The sequence below is a fragment of the Drosophila busckii genome, chromosome 2L (genome assembly GCF_011750605.1).
Source record: "Drosophila busckii strain San Diego stock center, stock number 13000-0081.31 chromosome 2L, ASM1175060v1, whole genome shotgun sequence".
Lineage (NCBI taxonomy): Eukaryota > Metazoa > Arthropoda > Insecta > Diptera > Drosophilidae > Drosophila > Drosophila busckii.
The window spans coordinates 9,986,084-10,010,949 of NC_046604.1; the positions used below are offsets into that span (position 1 = coordinate 9,986,084).

Consider the following 24,866-nt stretch of genomic DNA (forward strand, 5'->3'; position numbering starts at 1 on the left):
ACTGATTGGGCAGACTGCAACAGCCAAAGCAACAGCAACAGCCACAGCAACTGCAACTGCAACCAGGGGGCAATCAGTCAGCAGATGTTTTCATTTCCTACAAACAACAGCAACAACAACAGCTAAGTGAGCAACAGCCAAAGGTACTTGCAACGCTTGGCGCAGATGTTGCTGCTGCTGCTGTTGCTGCCTAGCCGTGGCACAGTTTCGTGTAGCAAATTGCGCACAGTGGGCCAGCCCCGGGTGCCCGTGCCTATTCCCGTGCCCGTGCCCGTGCCCGTGCCAGCGCTATTCAGTTGCAGATGGAATCAAATATTGTGCAAACTGTGCAACGTTCCGAACCAAAATGTTTCAAGTCCAACGGGCGATATTTTTTCTGGTGTCTTTGGCTCAGTAAGTCAGTGTAGACAAAAGCTGACAAGCTTAGCAGAGATTTAGGGTATGCACGACTAAAGTAAGGCTAAGAGATACAGAGAAAATGTTTGTCAAGTTATTAATAAACTAATGCTCAATTTAATCGATTAGTTTGGCAACAACAAACTTGTGAATTTATTTGAATTTTGACTTGGTTGGCATTTTAATAATACTTAATGTTTAATGCTGCATATATTTTTTAATAATGATAGAATTGCATTTTGCTTTATTTATGTATAAAATATATAATTGTCATAATTGATGGTATCTTCAAATAATATAAAGCTTGCATAGCATAAATCAAATATACAACTTGATTTGCATCTTTAATAAATGTAAAAGCACCAAAATAAGAAAATAGAAATAAATATATTATTTAATATTTTAGAATTGTTTTTAAAAATAAGTATTAATATTTTTATTTATATATGCAATACAATAGATTTTTTTGTTATGTATTTATTAAGCTTGTTATCATTGCTGACAATCTTAAATAATATAAAGTTAATTATACATATAAATATTTAAGGTGTACACTTGCCCACATTAATTAAATTATACTTTATTTGTTTTTATAAGATAACTAGCAAGTTCATCATGATGCTCGCAGCTGAGCACTGTTTAGCGATTGTCTTTGTGTTTGTGTCATGCGCCTGGCACACGGCCTGTAACTAAATCACTCTAATCAAGCCCCAAGTGCTGCTCCAGCTCTATTCGGTTGGTGCTCTCCAGCTATCAGTGGAGTGCTCGCTGCTCGCTTCGCTTGCTCGTGCCGCTTGTCGTCGCCCCCGTGACGCAGACGCAAGCGAGACGAGACGAGAAGCGTCGAATGATCACTGAAATTGGCAAATCAAAGCAATTGATACATTAAATTACAATGCAGACGATTTGTTCACGTTTCCACGCCTCGTGTTGTGTCTCTTATATATATTTTGTGGATTTTTGTTGGCGTTATAGTTGTTGTTGTTGTCTTGACTGCATCCACGCAATATAACAAATTTATCGCCTGACGTCGCTTGGCCTGGTGTCATCGTCAAAATGCCAGGCCATGCCACAGCCAACAAAAGAAACAACAACAACAACAATGTATGCTTTGTTGTTGTTTTTTTTTTTTTTTGGGCCAACACACGCCATTCAACACCCATTACGAGCCTGAATTGTTTTCTATGCTTGTGTCCATGCGTGGGCTTAAATTATGTTGGAAATGTCATCGTAAGATTCAACACGACAACAAGGGATGACATAAATTTCCACCAACATCATGTTGCCACATGACGCGACGCGACGCGTTGTGGCAGCATCAACATCAGCGCCACACTCGCATCGCATCGCGTTCGCTCTTGCACCAAAAATGGCAACAAATGTTATTGTTGTTGTTGTTGTTGCTGTTGCTATTGTTGGCAAACTAGAGTATGCCTGGCCAACTTAAGGTTGAGCTTGCGCCTGCGCCTTCTCCAGCTTCAGCTCCAGTTCCAAACACACACACACGCTCATACACACATCATCGCTCTATCAGTTGAGATCGCAGCGATTGTGCGCCAAAGCTGAAACTTGTAGCTCAGCAGCGGAGCAAGCGATCTGCAAGACGACGATGGACCTAGGAACATGCGCGCCAAGCAGTTGGGACAGTTCGAGAAATATTTGGCAAGTTAGTTGAGAAACTAAACTCAATTATATCATAGTAAGATTTTATTGAAAACTAATTTTTAGTTGTTAATTGTTACAAATTAAACTGTTTTATTTATTAAGAGCTTACATATATTTCAATAAGCAAACAATAATTACATTTAAATGTTTATTCGAGTTCTATTGAAATTATTATTTATATTATCGTAACTTTTTATTTTCTTGCATAACTTGAAAACTTCCATAAATAAAACTTCATAATTGTAATCTTATATTTGAATAAAGCTTAAGTTTAAATTTATAATGTGATGCTTTTCAGTTGAAAACAAATTATTGAAATATATTTATGAAATATTTGAGGAACATATAATTTCTTTGAATATTGTTATATAAAATTAAAGCCCATAGCATAAATTTAAAATAATTTACAACTTTACGAGCTGCCCCTTTATCATCATCATCATGTATGTGGCCTATGTAGTGCAAGATCTTTGGCCAACAAGCAACTAAAACGGATCAAAAGTAGACACACACACACACATACAGACAGAGAAATTGAAAAACATATAGCTAAGGTATTGGAGCTTTCAGTGGAGCTGCAGCCTCCAATGCTCTTGCTCTGCATGCATTGGCATCTTTGCCAGCCAGCCAGCCCAGAGCCGGCCGACTTGGCTGTTTGGCTGTTTGGGCTGTCGCTGCAAAGGTGTTTTGCAATTTAGCTGCAGCACCCAGGCAAAGCATCCAGCTTCAAACTGATTCAAGCTGCAGCTAGAGCTAGAGCTGAGCTTAGCGCTCTGCACTGCGCTGTGTCTGCTGCTTTTGTTGGATGTGGGGATCTATCTAAGGCTCGCTGGCTGTGGCTCGTTTATATCGCTGTGTGGTTTTGGGCCCAAGCGAGCGGTGGTGGCAGCAGCTTTGGGGAACGGTACAGCTCCACTTCACATGCCACATGGCAACATAAGTAGGCGCGTGGCATTCGTGTGTTGTTGTTACTATTATTGTTGTCGATTATTGTTGTCGTTGTGTTGTTGTGATTGCTGTTGCTGTTGTTGTTGTTGTTGCTGGCAGACATATAACAACAACGTAAAATGACAATAAAATGCAGGCGAACCACAGAAAAAGCTACAAAAAAAAAATAGGCGAATGCCAAATCCAAATTGAATGCAAATGAAAGCCACAAACTATGCTAAATTCCTGAAATCGCATCGGATTGGCAATTTGTGCTTTCCTTTCCTACAAATGCACATGCACATCTATGTCTGTGTATGTGTGTGTGTGTGTGTTTATGTAGTGGAGATTGTAGCTCTGGCTTTATTTAGTTAGTTAAAGTTTAAGCTCTGCCTGTTGTTGCAAGTACTTGTGGCTGTTGCACGATGATTGCTGCTTCTTCGATGGCCTGGCCGCTGTCCATATTATGGCTAAGGTCTAATGAACATGACTGCTGGCGATTAAAGTAATTGTAATGTTGATTTGCATAGCACACAACGAACGATTTGCATACTTAGCGATTCGATTTTCAATTTGAATAGACTCAAAAATAGTGCAAATATTTTTTATTGTTAAGCGCACTTTTAATTGCCAATCATAAATTTAGCACTAGCTGCTCTCTCGCTTGGCCTATGCAGCAATTTATCATCGTCATAGGGCGATCTGCATTACATTCTATATGCAAATGATCGCAAGTTACAGCTCAGCTGACCAAGTTCCTGCATCCGTTTAACGACAACAGGGTCGCCCACATTGCCAAGCAATGCGTGTGTGTGTGTGTGTGTGACTTGGACTCCCCCATTCAATCAGTTATAAATCATTTGTCGTCTGTCGGATTTCATGTCCGAATGCCCATTAAAAAAACATTTCTACATAAATTGAGGCGGTCATAAATAAATTGCAAAATATATAATACCTAAAAAATTGCAACAACAACAAAGCCTAAAGCCGGAAAATACAAACTATGCATACAATATAACATATTATATATATTTATTATAAATAAAAACAACAACTCATCATTGTAGCGGTCAGTCAGCAACAACAACAACAACAGTAGCAACTAACGCCTAGTTACGGATATATCTATAAATGTCTATGTGTGTGTGTGTGTGTGTGTGTGTGTATTGCGGCGGCACCTAATATAGCAAAACAAATTTAATTTAAATTACAGGCGTGGTCGCTTTGCTCTCAAAGCTCTCATTGTGCACACTGCACAACATGTTGCTGCTGTTGTTGCTGTTGCTGTTGTTGCTGCTCATAAAATATGCAATAATACACCGTAGAGTGGAGCGCAATATACTTTACTTACAACTTAGATAAAGTTTAGAGGTCGACTTTGACTTTCTAATTTATTTATGCGTCGTCGTCGTCGTCGTCGTCGTGTTTGCCATTTTGTTCCTAGGCCAGCGATCTTGTCATCGATTTCGATTTCGATGCGTTCGCGTGGTCAGACAGCTTAGCTTAGCTGCTTAGAACAAATACAAAGTGAGCTCTAGCTACACCCAATTTCAACAATTGCAACTGCTATTTGAAATTTTGCGAGTAGCTGTGGCGTCGAGACCACCAAGGAACACGCCCAAACAAGTCGCACAGCTGCAAGTTAGACAGCGCCTGGATTGTCATGGCTGTTGCTGTTGTTGTTGTTGTTGTTGGCGTCGTCGCTGCATAAGATTTAATTCAATTTACCTGCTTGTTATAATTCAAATATAACATTTAATTAAACTGCGCCAACGTTGCAAACTTATAAATTAGAATTAAAGCCCAAACGAGTTGAGCTACACTTGGCGAAAATCAGCCCTAATTCAATTTTTAATGCTCTCAAACCACAGACTAAGTCGCAACTTTTCTATTTTTCTATGAGATTGTAGCCCAATTGCTTTTTATCTATTTGTGCTTGTATTTTGATTAAATTGTAACAAGTGCAAGCCCACATATCGTTTGACTTGAACGTTGGCTGCAGGAATAATAATAAAGAAACCAAGAAAAAAATCATTTACAAATTTATTGCTAATATTTCATGTTATGTGTCGTGTTGCATAAATACAAAAAGGCCAGCCCCAAAAGCGAGCGCAGTGCAACATGTGATATCCAAAAGACCACAAAGCACAATTTTCGCTTGTTGTTAATTGCAAACTTTTGCTTTTAATAGCAACAGCAACAGCAACAACAACAACAAATCAAAGAGCAGAACACAAGCCAGAGAACGTAGCCGGAGAGCGAGAGAGAGCGCGCGCGCGCGCTTGGGTAAATGGAGTCCACAACGTATATAGCCTGGCGCTAACGGTAATCAAGCAGCGCAGTCAACGCTGCAGTCAACTGCGCTGTCGCTGGATTTACTAACAACGCCGTTATGGGCAGTAGCCAATGCAGCTGCCTGGGCGGGTGCCCACACTCACACACACACACACACTCACACACACTTACGTTGAGACTGTTGCTTAGTCAGTCAGAAAATTGTATCAAAGACCGAGAGACTCGCGGCTGCGGCTGCGACTCGCGAGACTCAAGAGCCCAACATTGAACGGCGAGTTTGTTGCCTAAGTCTTTTGTTTTTTTTTTTTTGCCAACGTTTGTAGCATTGAGCGTGACTCGTTTGGCCATTGTTGTTGTTGTTATTGGACGACGTGCACGAGACCAGCCGAACGCCGGCCACTGGCGACTGCCAAAGCAGCGCAGCCGGCAGCGACGCCACCACACCCTTGACTGGATTGCAAAAAAAATACATACATATATATGTATATAGAAACAACAACTAATAGAAATAATAATAATAATAATAAAAAAAAGAAAAGATAGAGTTGGCCGCGTTGGTTTTGTGTTTTCCTCAGCTGCTTGACTTGACTGTTGTGGCATTTTGTTGCTGCGGCGTCAATTTGCTTTTAGCCATTTCGCGCCCGAGCTGCTGCCCCGCCACGCCCCTCCCGTACGCCCGTACGACCGTACGCCTGCTGTGCGGACAGCCGCCCAAGCGTTTGCTCCTTTTGTAATTGTGCGCCGCAGCCTTTTGCTATTTTGATCAGCTCTATCGGTCCGGTTTGCTGGCTTGCTGGCTTCGAACGCTTTCGGGGTGATTCAAGTTTCAACTGCGAATCGCCAGAGTGTGCGGATGGTCTTTTAGTCTTGCTCTGCAGCCGCAGCCGCAGCCGCAGCAGCAGCGAAGGCGGCCAGTTGGCAGCTGCATTGGGGCGTTAATGTGCTTTGCTATTTTATTTATTCATGCCAAGCGTCTAAGCTAGTAAATTGTATTGCTTGGACCTCAACTCGGGCTTGGCTCTGGGCTTTGCGACAGCGACAGCAACTGCAACTGCGACAGCGACAGCATAGCAGGCCAGCAGCTTTTGCTTTTCTTTGGACCACGACAACGGCGAAAAAAAAAAAACGACAACAACGACGACATCAGATTGTCATTCTTGTTTTTTTCTTTTATTTTGCTTCTTTTTTAATTGAAAGTCGCCAGACGTAGTTGCATGTACTCTATAAAGCGTTGCAGCATTTTAACTTGATTAAAGCTGCACTTAGATTGCAGAGTAGTTAATGATGAGAGTTAGAGGCTGTGATTAATTATTTGAAAGCCAAAGGTTCTTGATTTGACACCTAACAGGTGTTAAGTAAATAAATAATTTGTACAGCTCCATTCATATAAAATGATATGTCATAAATATGTCCACATATCAAATATTTGTAATGTAAAAATATTTACTATTCCAAAATATATTTTACAAGAATAAACAAATTAAATTAAATAAAAACGCAAAATAATTATTGCATAATTTTATTAAAATATTAAAAACAAAATAAATTTATATACAATACAAATTATTTTAGCCATAAAGAAATAAGTGATAAATTAATTCAACTGAGCGTTTTATTCTAGTTTTTGTTTTTTAATCCTAACTTAGCTCTTAGCTGAATTAAATTGTTTTATAACGTTATGTTGCTTATATTTATATATATTTAAGAGAGAGCATTTTAGCAGCGCATTGCTAATAAAAGCAAACTGATCGCAGCTTGTGTTTCTTGCTCAGCTTGCCACTGTCATTAATTTGTTGCTCTAATATTTTGTAAAAATTGGTTTAGTTTGGCTAAGCTGCGCCAGTGGCTGTGGCTCTATCTTTTGCTATTGCTATTGCTGTTACTGTCGCTGTCGCTGTGTTGCTGTTGCTGTTGCTGTCTCTGGGACAGCTGGCACTGGCACTGGATTCACTTTTTAATGGTTGCGTGGACTGTGTGGCGGTGTCCACATCCACATCCAGGCCTAGAGTCTGCTCGCTGGCTGTTGTTACACAATTGCGGATATGAATGAGTAATCCGTGGGCTTTGGCTTTGATATATGTCCGTTACACATATATAACGGCTTAGAAAGAGAGTCAGCCAGACAATGCACACGTGTCGCATACGTAACGCAAAATTTGCTCAACGATTCTTATCGCGGCCACGTGCATTTGCCAATTGTCACTCTTGTTATGCAATTGCCAGAGCAACGCGAGTCATTAGGCCAGCTTCAACATTAACGACTTCATGCTGCGTTGTCTTGGCCAAGACTCACCCACGCCACTTAGCTTAGAATTCGGTAGTCGTTAAACTCTAAGAGCTGGCCACTACTGTTGGGTGATCTTTGTTAGACAAGCAGCCATAAAACAAAGGAAAAAAAAAAACAGCAAAGCTGCAAATCTTGCACGCCCATAAAACGAGCCCACTAAAGAGCTACCAATGCGTTCGAAATAGTCGACGGCGCTTTAGTTTCGCTTGCCTTTTAGTATGTGTGGCAACAACACTAGAGAGAAACTATAATAATATTAACTGCGTGTAGGTAGCAGAAGGGCGGGCATTTGGTGCGCTGCCAATTAGCTAAGCTGCTTAGCTTAATAACTGTATTAAATGTCAGCTCAGCTGTTTATTATGTTATTTATGAGCTGTGAATGTCTTGAGCAAAACTAATCAATTTATATTTTATATATTTATATGCAAAAATGTTAGAAAAACAGCAGCTAATTATAAGCTAAGGTTTGAAAATAAATTATGTATAATAATTAAAGCAAACAAACTGATTAAGTGCAGTTGAAAGATTTAAATGCTTTTTAGAATATTCAGATTTTATTCAAAAACAAATAAAATATTGTAAAATATCGTATTATATATTACTGGAATTTTTCAGAATTCAATAGACTATATATTACTTTACTATAATTCTTTAATCTTTGTTAAATTTGTAACACTTTCCTAAATCACATTTAAACATAAAATAAATCATTTTGATAAATTCATATATTATTTACAATAAATCATAAACTAATTAGTTTTTTTAATAATAGTATTTTTCACACTCAAAATGTTTAATTATTTTGCATATGTATTTAGTATAAATCATTTAAACTAAAGCAATTGCCAACTACTGCATTTTAGACACGCGCTGCGCTCGTAAAAATAAAATATATATGCAAAATAAAATACGTTCTGAAGTCCGTGTCTGTTGAGCAATTAGCTAATTAGTAAGAATTTGCCAATGTGAAATTATTATGTGTGTGGCGGCAAATTGTTGTTGTTATTTTTGTGTTTTATATATTTTATGTATGTTCATTCGATTGTCTACAACAGCGCGATGTCTTGCTGATACAACAACAACAACAACAAGAGCAACAGCATAGCTGCTATAAGGCGGTTCAAGAAAAACCAGTGCACTTAAAAAATCGCCCCAACAAAACGAAAAGTGACAATTTAATTGCGTCAAACGCAGCATTCGATTGGCGGCGATAACTCGTGAGAGACCAGACAGCAACAACAGACATACAAAGTACGATATATTTATATATATATATGTATATATATAGTAGTTGATGCTGTCTGCGACAGTCTGCCTAGCCATGACAACAGCAACAGCAACAGCAACAACAACAACAACAACAGCAACATCAACAAGTGCTAGGCTTGTTTAATTGAGAAGCGATCATAAAAATACTTATAGCTTGTTTATACGCCACAGTTTGCAGCAGCTTCAATTTTAGTTGAGCGAATTGCAATGAAGTTGTTGCTACAGTTGTTGTTGTTGTTGTTGTAGCTGTTGTTACTTGGACTACAAGATTTTGGCTGAGCTACAAATTTATGCATATCTTTAAGTATTTGACTTAAGCTAACTGATTAATGAAGTGAAACCAATAAATAACTTTTTAAATATGAGTGCTGCCAAGGTTATCATAAATAAATGATAAACATATTTGCTATGAATTTAAATTTATAGATGCAACCTGAAATATTTAAAAAGTGTTAGACACAGCTACAGCTAAAAATTTAGCAGCTTGATCTTACTTTAAACTGTTCTGGCTCTAGTCCAAAAATTTTATAAAACTTGTTGAGCTTAAATTGCAGCCTCAACATTGATAAATTCTCCAAAAAATTGTTGCCGCACACTTGTTTGGTCGACACAACGACGACAACAATAACAACAACAAGTTAATAGCTCAAGCTCAAGAATTTTCATTTTTTAGTGCTGGCACTCAAAAGATTTGTGTTCTATTATTGATTTATATGGCGGGGCGACACAAGTTGGCATCATTAAGTGCGCTCGCCATTCTCTATTAGCCGACAAATTCTTGGCCTTCCCTGTCGACGGCAGCAACACAGACACAGACACACCAGCAGCAGCAGCAGCAGCAGCAGCAGCACGGTCAGGCGGACACCTAAGCTGCAGTTGGTTGGTGGGTAGGGGCGTGGCGGGGCGCGTGTACATGGGGACAGATAATGCTTGTACCACAATCTAAATGGCCGTCTTGGCACACCTTAGAATTTGAGTGTGTTACAATTTGAAGTTGTCGACAATGGCAACGAGTGTTGGTTCTTGTTGTTGTTGTTGTTGTTACTGTTGCTTGCAGTTGGTCAGCAACAGCAGCAGCAGCAAATTGTGAAAGTATCTGGTTGAATACGAGGTACTTGAGCGGTATCTAGCTTGGCTTGGCATCCCATGTGCCACACGACGTATGCTTAATTACAAACGAGCCAAAGGAAACAATGCCAGCCAGCAGCAGCAGCAGCAGCAGCAGCCGCAATAGCAACAGCAACTGCAACAGCAACATGAAAGTTTCTTTAAAGGCTTTTGATGCTGCTTGCCCAGCGCGCTCTTGTGGCAGCAGCAGCAGCTTGTGAAGATTAGTCGCAGTGGGTCGCACATTTCGTTTCGCAATCGATTGCAACATGCAACAACAGCACTAGCAGCAGCAGCAGCAGCAAACACACGAAACGAATGTGGCAAACAGCGTTTTGTGTGCTCTAAAAAATAAAGACAGACAGTCGGACAGACAGACAGACAGACACACAGGCAAACTAGTTTAGGTGGGGACCAATGGATATTCTTTTGCTGCTATTTTGTTGCAACTGCAAACGACGCGACGCGACGCGCTGCGGCATTCTAATGGCCGCCCAATATGACTAAGCACACTCATCGCACTCCTGCGTCCAACGTGTATGCAAATCGAAACCAGTTTAAGCCACAGCAGCAACAGCAGCAACAAAAATATAACAAAATATGGGTCGAGATCTGAAAATGCAGCTGATCGAATTTTTGCATTAGGCGCAGCAACAGCAACAGCAGCAGCGGCAGCGGCAGCAGCAACTGCCATCCGGCCAGCACCAACTGTGCTCAGGCTGTATGCTTGCCTGCCTGATTATCTGCCTAGGAAGGCATGCCAGCAACAACAACAACAAAAACAACAGCAGCAGCACCAGCAACAACTGCAGCCGGCAAAGCGAAAATCGAATGCTATCTATATCTAACGAAGCAGGGCCATATAGCCAACATTTTGCTATTAGCCAAAGAAATATACAGCACAGACACATATGCATATAGCATATATATATATATATATATCGGTATCTGTGTATCTGAGTTGGTCCGAACCGAACGCAGCAACGTAACGTATAATCTAAGAGGCACAAAATCAAGAGTGTGTCTAAGCCATGCCAGCCCAGGCAGCTGCTGCTGGCCTGATGAAATGCATTGTAAGCCACCGCCACCACCAACAGCAACAACAACAAGCACAACAGTCATCCGTTGCATGCACGCCTTGGCGCGTACGTGGCGTTGTCGGGGCGGACGTTACTGAGGCCGTCCCGTCGAATCTGCTCGCTGGCCCCACAGGCCACTCAACTCAACTTGTTGGCTGGCTGACTAAAACAACAACGACGACGACGAACAAAACCAACAACAGCTGAACAAAAAATCTACATTTGTCCAAAATACCACGACTGCGACAGCGACGCTGTTGCATAAAAGCCAACGCTCCAAATTGCTAACTGAGCGATCCAGTTTAAATTGCAATTGCTCGTTAATGGGCACTAAAACGTGCCGGTATCGATGTGTGCCTATCTGTGTGTATATGCATTCGTATTGGTGTCCACTCGGGCTGTAATACGAGTGAGCGTCTGTGGCGTGCGCGGCGTATGCGCAACGAGTCGCAGCTAACAAGCAGCAGCAACACTCATACGCACAGTGGTGCCGTTGGCCAAATTCGCACTGGCTACTACTAATAACTAATGGCCGAAGTGCGCACAGGCACATTAACACGACTACCACTAATTTGTAGCGCTCTTAATGCCAAACACAGCTCCAGAGCTGTAAAAATAACTAAAATGTGCATTAGATGTAGCTAAAACTAAAAGAAATTTATATATATTATTTGGCTGCTCATTCTACGATATTACGGTAATTCTTAATCAATTATATAGCTAAACTGTGTTAATGTTAAACATAATTTAAGTAAATTATTTAATTTATTTTTGATTCTTCAGGCAACAAGTTGGGTTACAGAGTTAAGTCTAAAAGGTTTTTGTATATTAAATTGAAATGAAAAATCTACAACTTTGAATATTAAGCTTAACATTGTTAATTTGCATAATTCATAGTTAGCTTTTCGTAAAGTCTAAAGCAGTATTTTATGGTCTAATATAAGCCACTGCCTCGCCAAGTCTAACTGTAACACTTTTGTCGCATCTAAGCTAAACGCCGACAGCCTGACAACATATTTTGCAATTACGAAACAATTTCGCCCACAACAAAATGCAGCTCTTCAGGCTGCAGACAATGCTGAACAATAGCAGCCAAAGCTTGGGCTGAGCAGACGAATAGGCGTAGACGCCTAGACTCTCAGAATTCTTAATGCGACGCGACGACAAGCTCGACGCCGAGTTGCAGCTACAGTTGCAGTTGCAGTTGCATTTGCAGCTTGCACTCGTAGTTACGTAGAACGAAACCAGATCAAAGCCTATGGCAATAATTATGAAAACACTCGTCACTGTTGCTGCTAAAACTCGCTCAAGCTGTCTGCATATTGAAATCTTATAATAATAATAATCATAATCATAATCATAACAGCAACTATTAAGCTGCTACACATACATATACTATATATATACTATATGTGTTGCAAGGCAGCAACTTTTTGGCTAACGACGCACTCTGATGGCGTTATTATTGATTTAAACATCAAGATAAATTGCATTGAAGTCTGCCAAAGAGCAAAGAGTTGAGCTGAGCGTCGCATTAGATGGCAAAACGGTAACAGCATTGGTAACGACTTTTTGCCTGACGTTGTTGTAATTGCAGATAATTGTTGTTGTTGTGGCAGCTGCTCTTTTTTTTCATTTGGTTGTTTTTTTTTTTTGGGGCGCTACAAATTTTGCAAACCGCACTCTAGGCGCATTTGAGCTGGCGCACGATCCTCAGCGCCAAAACCAAAACAAACCCAAACCAGCAATTGTAACATCAACATGAGATGTGCCTGGGCCTGAGTCTGAGTCTGAGTCTCGTGCAAGGAGCAATCCAAGCCCGTGCCGCCGCTGCAGCTGCTGCTGCTGCTGAGGCTGAGGCTGAGGCTACTCTTTGACTTGTCGAATGCGTCTAATTTCTTGAGTTTGCTTTTGGGGTTCTCCAGAGCAACCACCAATGCATTGAATGTCGTGCCACGCTCTGTCTACAGAGCATGCCCCGCCATGCCACCGCAGCGCCAACGTCAAACGTTGTTGTCGTTTAAATCGTACCACCACAGGCGACATAAAAATAATGAAGTGTGCGGGTGTGGTCGACTCGCTTTTTAGCCAGGCCGCCTCACTGTGGTCTCTTGGGGCCCCCAGACTGAGCTACAGCTACAGCCACAGCCACAGCCAGAGCAGCGGCTTTAACTTTGGCTGTAGCTGTAACTGACTGGCGATCTGTTGCGCTGTCGAAGGCAACGAGACGTTTGCAGATTGCTGAATCGTGTTTAGCCCAGCGGTGTGCTACGTATTAACCCAATAAACATTTTAAAGCTTGGGCAAATGCCTAGAACTGACGACTGACTGCCGTTTCGATATGTATAACACGATCTAAACTGCGCACAGATGAACGAGCAGCAACAAAAAGCTTTTATTACAAAATATACATAGAATTATGTATATATATTTAATTAACAGTTGATTTACATTTTTATTTATATTTTGTTATGCAAAGCTTAACAAGTTGTTTTATAATTTTATTAAATACTATTGCTATCATCTATAACTATAAATTATTTGCACAATTTGCAATGCAGCAATCTAAACTGAAGTTGCACTTCAAATGTGTTTACTGTACTGATTTATACACGAGTCTAACATACGCCCAACAACTGCCACGAAATCTAACGGCATCCAAGGTTGTGCTACGCTTAAAAATGTAATTGTTTGACTTAAAGAGCCCAAGCAACAATAAGAACAGCAATAACAATAACAACAACGACAAGTTTAGCTCAGCGCCCAGGTCTAATCAAAGCCAGAGACAGTTGCAAGAGCTGGCAGCCCAAAGGCAGGCGCTACCCACCTATAAAAGCCATGTGCATAGACAACTTTTGTAGCATGTGGCATGTGTGTGTGTGAGACACCAACACAAGCGTGAGACAAGCGCCGCACTCGCGTTCGCTTTGCGCCTTTTTGCGCCTTGACTGACTGACTGACTGACTAGCTGAGCTGAGCTGAGCTGAGCTGGCTGGCTTGAGATCTATGCTGGAAAATTTTCACTTGAATATTCGACACACTTAGCGACGAATGCCTATGGAGACTGCGCACAGCTGGATGGCTGCCTGCCTGCCTGCCTGGCTGAATGGCTGGCTGGCGCGCAGGACTGTCGCAGTCTGGCAGTCAGTTTGTTGTTTTTTTTTATATGCAACTCTATTTTGTTGTTTTGGCTTTTTGCATTTGTATGCTTTATGGGTGGGGCGCGCGCGATTCTGGAGGCTATGCATCATCATCAGCTTGGCAACATGTTGCACAAGCGCTCTGCATGCATAAAATATTATGCAACAGATTCAGAGACACAGACACTGCGACTGAAACTGAAACTGAGAGCTAGTCCAAGTTGCTGCTGCTGTTGTTGCTGTTTATAAGCACACAGCTGTTTATTGTTGTGTTGCTGTTGCTGCTGTTGTTGTTGTTGGGCATTATTAGTGCCTGGCTGTTGACAGCATTTGCCGCTAATTGAATTGCCATTGGCTGCAGCCTCCAAATGTTACAAGCTAATCCTGTTGACATCCCCCAGGCCTGGCGACTGACTGCAACTGAGTCTAGAACATTATGTTGAGCAATTTCGTAGCCGTGTGCCCATAAATCTCAACACACAGCATGAGTTATGGGGGCCAAAGAGTGCACAGGCACAGCAGCGCGCACAGTGTTGCGAAATTCGCCAAGTAGCGCCATCCACCAAACACAAAACAACAAAAATCAAAACAAAAAAATTAAAATAAGTAGTGCCATGGCACGATCAAGACCAAGTGCTGCGCCGGCTGCTGCTGCTCCAACTGCTGCTGCTGCTGCTGCTGCCATCATCATAACAATAACAATGGAACGTTTGCAAGTTAAGATCGCTCGCCTTCACAGTAGTCAGCATTGGGGCGTCTGCAGTTCAACGTTCAAGTGGCATAGTACGCCCTAGAAAAATGAATTGATTCGATTGTTTCGACGACGACGACGTCAGCGGCAGTGGCAGCCTTAGCTGTGCCTCATTGTTTGCCGCCTTACTATTTTATCTGCTAGCTTTTGGCCAACACAAAAATCACAGTCACTCACTCAGCCCGCGCCCCAAAATAAAAAAAAATATATTTCTATATATAAAAACTGAGTTACTGATGATACAATCGCGTTTTTGACTTTGAAAAGTCAGCGCTCCAGTCGTTTGGGTCGTCAGCCAGTGAACCATTGTTCCAAACAAACTTTGCCTGCTGTTTGCCAATTTTTATTTATTTTTTTCGCTGCTTTGTTAATCATTTTTAATGCACCCAACTAGCAATAGAAGAAATGATCATACTTGGGCTTGAATTGCCGCTGGCAGTTGCCAAATTGTGGCTGCTGGCTTGCCTCCTGTTGCAGCCAGCATAACATTTCTTGCACTGCCTGCAGACTGCCCTCCAGTTCGCCTCTAGCCAGCTGACCACAGTGCGTATGCGTAATATAGCCGCGTACCTGCAATTCAGTCGCCTTTTGTGCCGCGCGTGGCAGCAAATTTGTGTCCGGCTCTATGTGCAACTCAAACTGGGCCGTATAGATATCCAAAGCATCAGCGAGCTTATAGCACAAACACATTTTGTTTGAAGTATTTTTAATTTAAGCTTCAACACACTCTGAGTTTAGTGTCAAAAACTTATTGCTTCAGTTATATTTCAGCGAAGTGTTAAACAACAAAAACGCATTGAGGTTGGGTGCTGGCAAATAGTCAAGCTTTGAAAAACTGTAACCAACTGTAATCAAATCCCCTCACTTACCTTCTATATCCGTCGTAGTCACCTTCGCTATATGAACCAACGTTCAACGTATCCAATTCAAATTGAACATTAACATTCAAAATTAATTTAGTTTTTCAGATTTAATTGCCGACATATAGTCGCGGGTCATATTTCCTAACTGTTCTATACTATTTTATGTGGCGGTGGCAAATGCTTAATAAAATTATTTGGCAATGTTATAAACAAAGTGTTCAGCTTTAGTAAACTGTAACTTAGTAAAATAGCGTCTGTTTTCAGAGTTCCGTGCTTTGCTCTTTCGCTGAGTTACAGCTCATTTGAATTGAGTTTGCCACGCCCACAAAAAATGTTATAGAATGCAGTTTAGTTCAGATGCAGCTCACGAGTCTAACAAGGCATGCAACTCTGAAATCGAACGTGGTATTTCACAGAAAGTTGTCTTGTTCGTTTTTGTTCTAACTTCGTGAAATAATCTTTATATCACTTATTTTTAATTTAAAGATTTTTTAACTGTTTCTCAATGTTTGATATTAAAAAATAAATCATTGGTTTTATTGTCATAAGTCCTAAACATTGAGCAAACAACAGAATATATTTATATAGAGTCTATCTCGAGAGTAAAGCAAAACAAAAACTATTCAGTCCAATTCCATAAACTTTGCAATGGCTGCGGGTGGAAGTTCCTCGACGAATCTAGATGCTCTGAATAATATCGATTGTGAAACAAGCGACTCCGATTCGGATAAATACAGCGAATAATATGACATCCTCTCGAAGCACATAACAGATGCAGGCAGATCTATTCTAACTAGCGTTGAAGTGATCTAAGCTCGGAGGATGACTGCATCCTATACAGCTGTATCAGCTGCTATAGCAACGAGCCTGTGGTTGCTGTCGATGGCAACACCGTGTTGATGGTCAAGTTTAAATTGCAGCAGATAAAAAGAGCTGCCAGCTTCAATCGCAAGCTCATCCGAATTTAACTGGCTTTATAACTTATGATAAGTAACGCACAAAGGCTGAGGGTGAATTACATGGACTAAAGAAAGATATAAACAGAATCAAAGAATCAAACAGCAGAAATATTTGTTGCATAAGAACAATGTGCATCTGGGATTGATTCAAATTGTTGCTACACCAGCTACACAGAACTTTTGTGAGCTGGTTAATAATGTGCCGGAATTGGAACTGGCCATGAGTGTGGAGAGTGAGAGTGATAAGGAGACTGCAGCTGGAGCGCACTTAACGTGCTGCAGACTCGTGCTGCCAACAATTTAACAATTGAACAGCAGCAACAACAACAACAACTATCAACAACATGTACCATTGTTCAAGTTTTCAAATCTCTTAATTAAATATGCGACTACTGCCAGACCCCAAGCACAAACTCAAAGATCATCGTTTAGTGTCGAAATTGTGCAAGTTTTTGGTTTTAGTTTTTTTTTTCTAACTGTTGCTGTTGCTGTTGGCGCGCCTCAGCTGCCATGGTTGCTACTTCAATTTGTTGTTTATTGTTATTGTTGTTGTATTTGTTGTAGCTGGTAATCACAGCTCGCGAACAAGAAATTAAATCAGCCAAGGTTATCGCATTAATAAGCCCCCTAGTTTTTATATTTTTTCTTGATTTTCGTTTTCAGCTTTGCCTCAGTTTAGTTTTGTTTAGTTTCTGCGGCTTTTATTATTTTTTTTTTTTGGCCGCTACTCAATTATTAAATTCGCAATTTCCGCAGCTGAACTTTTGGGTCAGTAGACTGATTTAAATCAAACTAATAATTGTGCACAAGCAACAACAACAAATATGAAATACCATAGACAAGTAGACACAATAAAATTGACAAATGCTACAACAGCCAACAACCAATAGCCAAAGGCAACGGATATGACTATATATATATATATATATAGTCCAAAGAGTTTAAAGTGCCTGTCTTGGGTGAGGCCTCTGCTCAGTGCTCGCTACACTGGCTGAGCTAAGTGGCTTTTCATGACATTTTATTGACACTTATTTACGCTGCTTTAACTGTTAGACCTGTTTTCTTTTTATACACTTTGGCAAAACTGGCAAGGGGTATGCTGAAGTTGTAAACAATTTATGTAACAGGAAAAAAGGAGGCGTAACAAACTTTCTAAAGTTCCATCTATATCAGCAACAAGACGTCGGAGACTTCTCTTTCCTCTTTTATTACTAAAAATTGAGATTCCTTACACTCGCTATATTTAATGTATTACTTATTTTAGTCAAAGTGTATATACAAGTTGTCTGCAGCCCACTTTAATGCGTGTTTGTTTTCTTTTTTCAGTTTTCAGTTTCAGTTTCTGTTGCGCTTGACTCTTTTGTTTTTTTCTCACTCGACTTAACACTATTGACGAAGATGTCTATGCCAGAAATGACGTGTCATCAATGGAGCTTAGACTCCCACACACAGGCACACACACACACACACACTCACACTCATAAATCCCAAATCCATTGCGCTGCGGCACTTGAAGCATTGCCATGGCTTCAATGTTGATAAACATTGCATGTTTGTTGTGGGTTTGCTGTGCTTTAAAAAAATATTAATAAGCCTGACATTTGAGCTGGCTCAAAGCCTCAGCGCGAGCATCCATGCTCTTGTATATGTGTGTGTGTGTGTGTGTGTCTCTGTGTGTAGGCGTCAAAAATAATAATTAAAATTTATCTCAAATGCGGAAATGTTGCGAGCGCTTAATGCCGAAGATGTTAGACAAATAAGTATATCAGATTACGAGTTTTTCTTGGCTTAACTTGACAGTGCAATCAGATTGACAGTTGACTTTGGCTACAATAAACACGAAATGAATTGACTTACATTATAACGGATATTGACAAGTAAGTTTTGTAAGTAAATATTGCATGCTAGCCAAAACTTTTGGTAGTTAAAATGCACGCTAAGAAATAATAAACTGATATAAGAATTTATAGTTGCATTTAGAAGAACAGAATTATAATAATTCAAGAGAATATAGCAATATATCAAATATAAATAATATGTAGATTGTTATTTATATATTTTAAATTATTTTAAGTCATGCCGATGTTAGCAGCCAGCATTTATTTATACAAAATGTTCATAATTGTTCAAGGCTTCAGCAAATGTTCATGTAATTTAATCTCATAAAAATCACGAGATGCTTGAGCATGTGAAAGACAAGAAAATATTTTTTAATCAATATTTTAGAAGTTTCTAGCTCAATGATTAGACTTTAGCTTAAGGCCTCGCACGATTTCCGCTTATCAGTCATTACATCTAAGATTTAAGAATAGTTTAAGTAAAGCTCATATTAATTTCCAATATATATATTTAACAGCAAGTTTATAACGAGCTAAGCGCATTTAATTAGAATAGACTGCACTTGATCGCACAGCGCTGATGTCAGTCCCGGTATATCTCATCCGCCACGATGTACGGCTGACCAGTGACCTCTATGACAAAATAGAGACACGCCCAAGTATGCGAGTGCTATTGTAATCATACGATAGCTCAAGGAAATTTATTGCAATGCGACCCAGACTTTTGTAGATTGCGCATTCTTAGACTAAGTGCAATAATTAAATCGCAACATGTTGGCTGAAATAAGTAGTGGGACTAATGATAGCTGACGCCACAGAAGCCTTTGTTAACTAATATTTAATAGACAATAGAAAAATTCGAAGCGCGATGCCAGCCAGCCAGCCAGCGGCCCAAAGACTGCAGTTGGGCGAAGACCGAGAGTTTGAGAGAAGGTCAGACCCCGCACGTTTCCATGGCTCGTAGTGCACCTATCGTATAATTAGAAACGAACGACAGCAACACGACGACTTGGCCACGTCTGTATGTGTATCTGTGTGTATTATATATGTGGATGTGTGTGTATGTGTGTGTGTGGTCTGCTACGCAGCGGCAGCTGTTAAATGAGCCAATTGTAGAATGTTTAGTGCTATACATAAGAGAGCGAGAGATATAGATACCACACTCATAGCTATGCGTGCTTGTATATATATTTTATAAAGCGTAAATAATAACAAACAAAGCCACATCGTTGGGTAAATGCTCTACACTAAATACTTTTTATTTATTATAGAACAATATTAAATGCTACAATTTAAATTGAGCAAATATGTTAATAAAATATGTTGACTTAAATAAATATAAAAACGTAATAAAGCTAAAAAATATTTATTTTTTCATTTAATAAAACAATATTTTAAAATGTCCAGTACAAGCTCTTATATTGATTTAAAAATATTAAAAAATTCTTTTGTATCTTATCTTCCTTAAATAAATATTAAAACATACAAGACCTTATATGAAGTAATTTATATTAGCTTAGTAAGCTAAATAAAATATTTCTTTAATTAAATTCAACAATATTTTTTAATGTTTCAAATTAACTGAACTAAATTCTTGGATTTAAGAATATCAAAAATTTAATTTTTCTTTTTTATTTCATGTTACGCTTTTTACATATATATATTTATTCTTATTTTATAAGGAATGAGCAGCTTATGCTTTGTTACGCCTCTGGCAAGAAATAAAACTAAATACACACAGCTGTTGGAGAAATATTGCCAGCGGGGAATTAATTGCGATTGTAACTGAGACGACAACATTGCGTTGCTTGGCACATGATGATGTTCATAGCAACAACAGCAACATAAACAGCAACAACAACAGGCGACCCCCAGAGCACCCCACTCTGTTGATCTTCCATCCCGTTCCGTCTCTCTCCGATTGCTGTGATCGCTCAATGGCTTTGGTGAGCATGCAAAGTTTTGCGAGCGCGTCGCTGATACGTCGACAACATCGGCGGGCATCGTTTCGTTGTTGGCTATATATGTATATACATATGCTCACTTTCGATGTATTTCATTTTTTCTTTCGTTTTCATTCGCTGCGCGATTTGAAAACGTTTAAATAACAAGCAGCAATAACAACAACAGCAAAAACTGGCGGGCGGGTCTTCTGCGCACATTCAAAACACAACAGCAACAAAAACAATTTTACGAGCAATATATGTATATATATATATATTTTTGTTTTTGCTTTTTCGAGCCAATTATGTGCAGCAGCTGCCGTTGAGGGCGCGCGGCTTGGAGCTCTCCACTAAACGTTGTCGTTGTCGTTGTCGCTGTTGTTGCCGGCCATCGCTGTTGCTGCTCATGTTGTTGTTGTTGTTGTTGTGCATAAATTAATAAAAAATAATAGTTTATTGGCATGTGCTTTTTGTTATACGTTGCTATTGATTGTTTAGTAAAAGTTATTAAGCATCAACTAAACGTTTTTTTTAGCTACCAGCATTTTGCATTGGCGCATTATAATATTGAACATATCAATTATTTGCTTGGAAGTCGCGTTTATGCTAATTTTAATATACTCTATTCTAGTTTAATGTACTCAGGAATTTGTTGTTTAACATGATTTATATTGACACGACCTCGCTGCGTGTAAAATACATGCAATGAGGCAGAAAAATTGTCATTAAGGTTATGGGAATCAATTGCAAAAAAATTAAATATAAAATAAAATGTTAAAAATGAAAAATCTTAAAAAAAATAATAGTAAAATACAAACAAAAAAGTTTGCACCGCCTAAAAATTTAAAATTATTTTCTAACATATCAAAATTATGAATAAACTTATGGACAAAACAAAATTGTCTTTAAGCTTATACAAATCAATTTTGTACATTAAATAAAATATCTAAAATGAGGCTTCGAAAACATTTAATATGGTATAGATCATTAAAACAATGCAGATAAATTGTCATTAATAAAAATCAAATACAAAGCAAAGCAGCCATCAATAAAACGCTTAATAATTTATAAGAGTAACAAATAAACTTGGCAAATAAACTGAGATTGAGGCTTCATAAAAATAACATTTATATCCATAAAAACAAATCAAAATTTCTATTCGAGCTTAATGAAAGGTTATCTTTGGTTGCAAACTCATTAACAGGCTCGCCGTAAATCTTGACTTGAGGCTTAACTCATTGCACATATCAACGGCTTGCCACTTAGTTATTATCAAAGCATCAATCAGTGCAAGACAACAGCACAGCAAGAGCAACGAGAGACGCTTCCTAGGCCCACATGCAACATGCAACACAAGCCAAACAACAACGTAAACTCTCCACTCAAGCAGTGAAACAAAAAGCCATTAAGTTTAAATAGAAAAATAGTTGTGAACTCATTGAGTCAAATAAATAAGAGGACGGCCTGGCACGCGGTCCAAGATGTTGCTGCTGTTGGTGTAGCAGCAGCAAGCCACGGCAAGATCATCAGCAACAATAACAACAGACAACGGACAACAGGCAATGGAGCAGAGCAACAATAATAGAGCCAGCGCGATTTGCAAATCTATGCCATAAGCTGCCAAGTGTCGGATGATGTTGTGTGTTGGTCTTGGGAGTTGGAGTACGATGACGAAGGAGGAGGACGAGTCGCCAGTTGCTCTGGCTTGTTGCAGTCACTTGGCTTGGTCATAAAAATGGACAAACGATATGGCAGTTACCCCCACTGGGACTGGGATTGGGTTTTTCGGTGGGGGCCTAGCTGTTGTTACTGTTGCTAGCTGTACCTGTTGTTAACTATGTTGGCCTACTGCTTCTTCGGTTGCTGCTGCTGCTGCTGCTGCTAACGGTACAATTTCTACAAGGGAATGTGCTTTCATTTTGAAGTGTTGTGTTTGCAACGGCCTCAGCCTCAGCCTCAGCCTCAGCATCAGTTGTAGCCTCAGCCTCATGGCCCCATGGACTTGGACTTCAACTCATTCAAAAAGTTAAACAAGGCAAGCAGGCCGAACGAACGAGCGAGTGAGCGAACGGGCGAACGAAATCAGAGAGGCAACCGCTACTGTTAGACAGCATGCAGCAGGCATGTTGCATGCAACGGGCAACGGGCCAGAGGCAGCTGTGGCAGTTAGGCAGTTAGTCACTTCACAAAGTCATTTTTGATTTGATCGATTTCGTGCAGATGAAGAAGGCAAAGGCACAGGCCAAGCAGCAGCAGCAGCCACCAACCGCAGCAGACATTGAAGTGGCTCGTCCACATGACATGGACTTGCAACATGGTCAGAGGCATATGAGCAGCGAGGCGCGCGCTAGAAGTAGGACAGCAGCTGCTATAGCCCTTCTCCCATTACGGACCACATATGCTTCGCATTCGCGTATGTTAATCGCCATTAGCAGCAGCAGCAGCAGCAGCAGCACCAGCAACATCAGCAACTGTCGGCGAGTGAAAGACGTAGTTGAACTTTCCATTCTCCATGTCAGTCAGTAAAGTATTATCTTAAGCTGCCGCTTAATTACAAGTCGCAGTTGCCCTGGACATGGCCAACAATTGTAGCTGTAGCTTTATCTGTTGTTGTTGCTGTCGTTTGTAGCTGCTTTCAGTTCGATGTTGTCGCTGTGAGCTGCGCACTGCGACTGTTGCCATTGCCAGCGCGCACGCTCACTTTTCGTTTTGTGGAACGCAAGTTGAGCATTCGGCTTCGTGTCGTCTCTCGGCTAGACGAGCCGACTCGTGCTGGGGCGGAAGATCTCCACCCAGTTTCGGATGCAATTGGAATGCTGTTTGTAAGCGTCGGCAGCAGCAGCAGCAACGAATTTTCATTGAGTAAAACAAGAGTTGTCGCTGCAGCAGCCGCAGCAGCTGTGAAGGATGCACGCCAATGCCTCATTTACCGTTTGTTTGTTTGCTGCGCCGACTGCGCAGCCAGCTGCTAACGCTACTGCGCGCTAAACTTGTCTAGCTGCAATTGTTGCTGCTGCTGCTGCTGCTGCTGCTGAGCGTTGTGTGCTGTAAGTTGTGGGTTGATTTTGTGTGTGTGGATCGCTCGTGCTCTACATTAAGAAAGAAGTGTATTAGCTTCGATTTATTGCAGCGTCTCTAGACTTCCTCAAATTGCTCTCCAAGCTTCGGCTGTGTGGATCGTGTGCCATCGTCTGTTGCTGCTGCTGTTGCCTATTGCTGTTGCTGCTGCTGCTGTTGTTGTTGTGTATTCATTCAGAGCACCCATACCCATACAGAGACAGAAGACGGTATAACTATTTTGCGTTTATTATTAGGAAATCGAAAACGCTTTGCACTGCACACACACACACACACAGACAGTCACACACACACACATGCGAGTGTCTGACGCTTCGACTCTGACTCTGACTCTGACTGTGAAGCTGCTCGCTGGCCGCCTATCATCAGTCCGTGAGACGGTCTCAAAGCTATTGGTCGTGTTGTCGCTTGTCGGTCGCAGCAGCAGCAACAGCAACATCAGCATCTTAGCTCCCCAGACAACACACATACAATCCAAGACGATCGACCCGTAAGCCGTAACGTAACCAAGCGCTTAACGTAACGTAACGTGAATATTTTGAATGTGCGCGCGTCTTAAACGTTCAAACTAACGGCAAATTAATTTGTATGCAACAACAAGTGTAATAAGTGGGCGTGTCTTAAGGATAAATAAACTTTGCTTAAACAAAATTCCTACTCTAAAGTGAGCAACGTTTCGACGCGCCCCAGCGACAGCAACATGGACTATATACTAGCTAATATCGGTGCTAAATCAATGATAACTGCATGCTTAAATGCAATTAATGCAAATTGTGACAGCAGCTAATGCAAATGTAAGCCAAAGCTGCGGAAAAAGCAAAACAACAACAACAACAACAGACAGCTTAGTTATCAAGCTGATGATGCTTAAATAGACAAACCCAATAATATAATTATTAGTTCTATAATATAATGCATGAGCTGTCATGCAAAACTGGGAAGTGCTCTCTGGCTCTGTGATTGGTGTCAACGCGAGCAGCGAGAATAATAATACGACAATTACAGTTAATTAATAATTAATGCAAATGCACAACAACAACAACTAGCTGCAACTACCTGCTAGAAATTTGTACAAAGTGTATAAAATTCAAAGTGTATAACAAAATCTAATGCTCAATCATTGCCTATAACTATAGCTCCTACATATAATAAATAAGCTTAAGTTTCTATTGTACAGACGTTTAACTTTAAATATAACAACAAAATATATAAAGTGTTGGTTAACTATAAATTTGAAAAAAAAAGGAATTTCACACGCGCCGTCGGCAA

At 40.3% G+C, this 24,866-nt stretch overlaps 1 protein-coding gene across 1 annotated transcript; it reads right to left on the minus strand.

Annotated features, from left to right (window-relative positions):
* Positions 1-15,257: 15,257 nt before the first annotated feature.
* On the minus strand, positions 15,258-15,626 carry LOC108605762. The gene has a single exon (XM_017995568.1). It carries the CDS (start codon positions 15,604-15,606, stop codon positions 15,307-15,309), a length of 300 nt encoding a protein of 99 aa, XP_017851057.1. The 5' UTR covers positions 15,607-15,626; the 3' UTR covers positions 15,258-15,306.
* Positions 15,627-24,866: the final 9,240 nt, after the last annotated feature.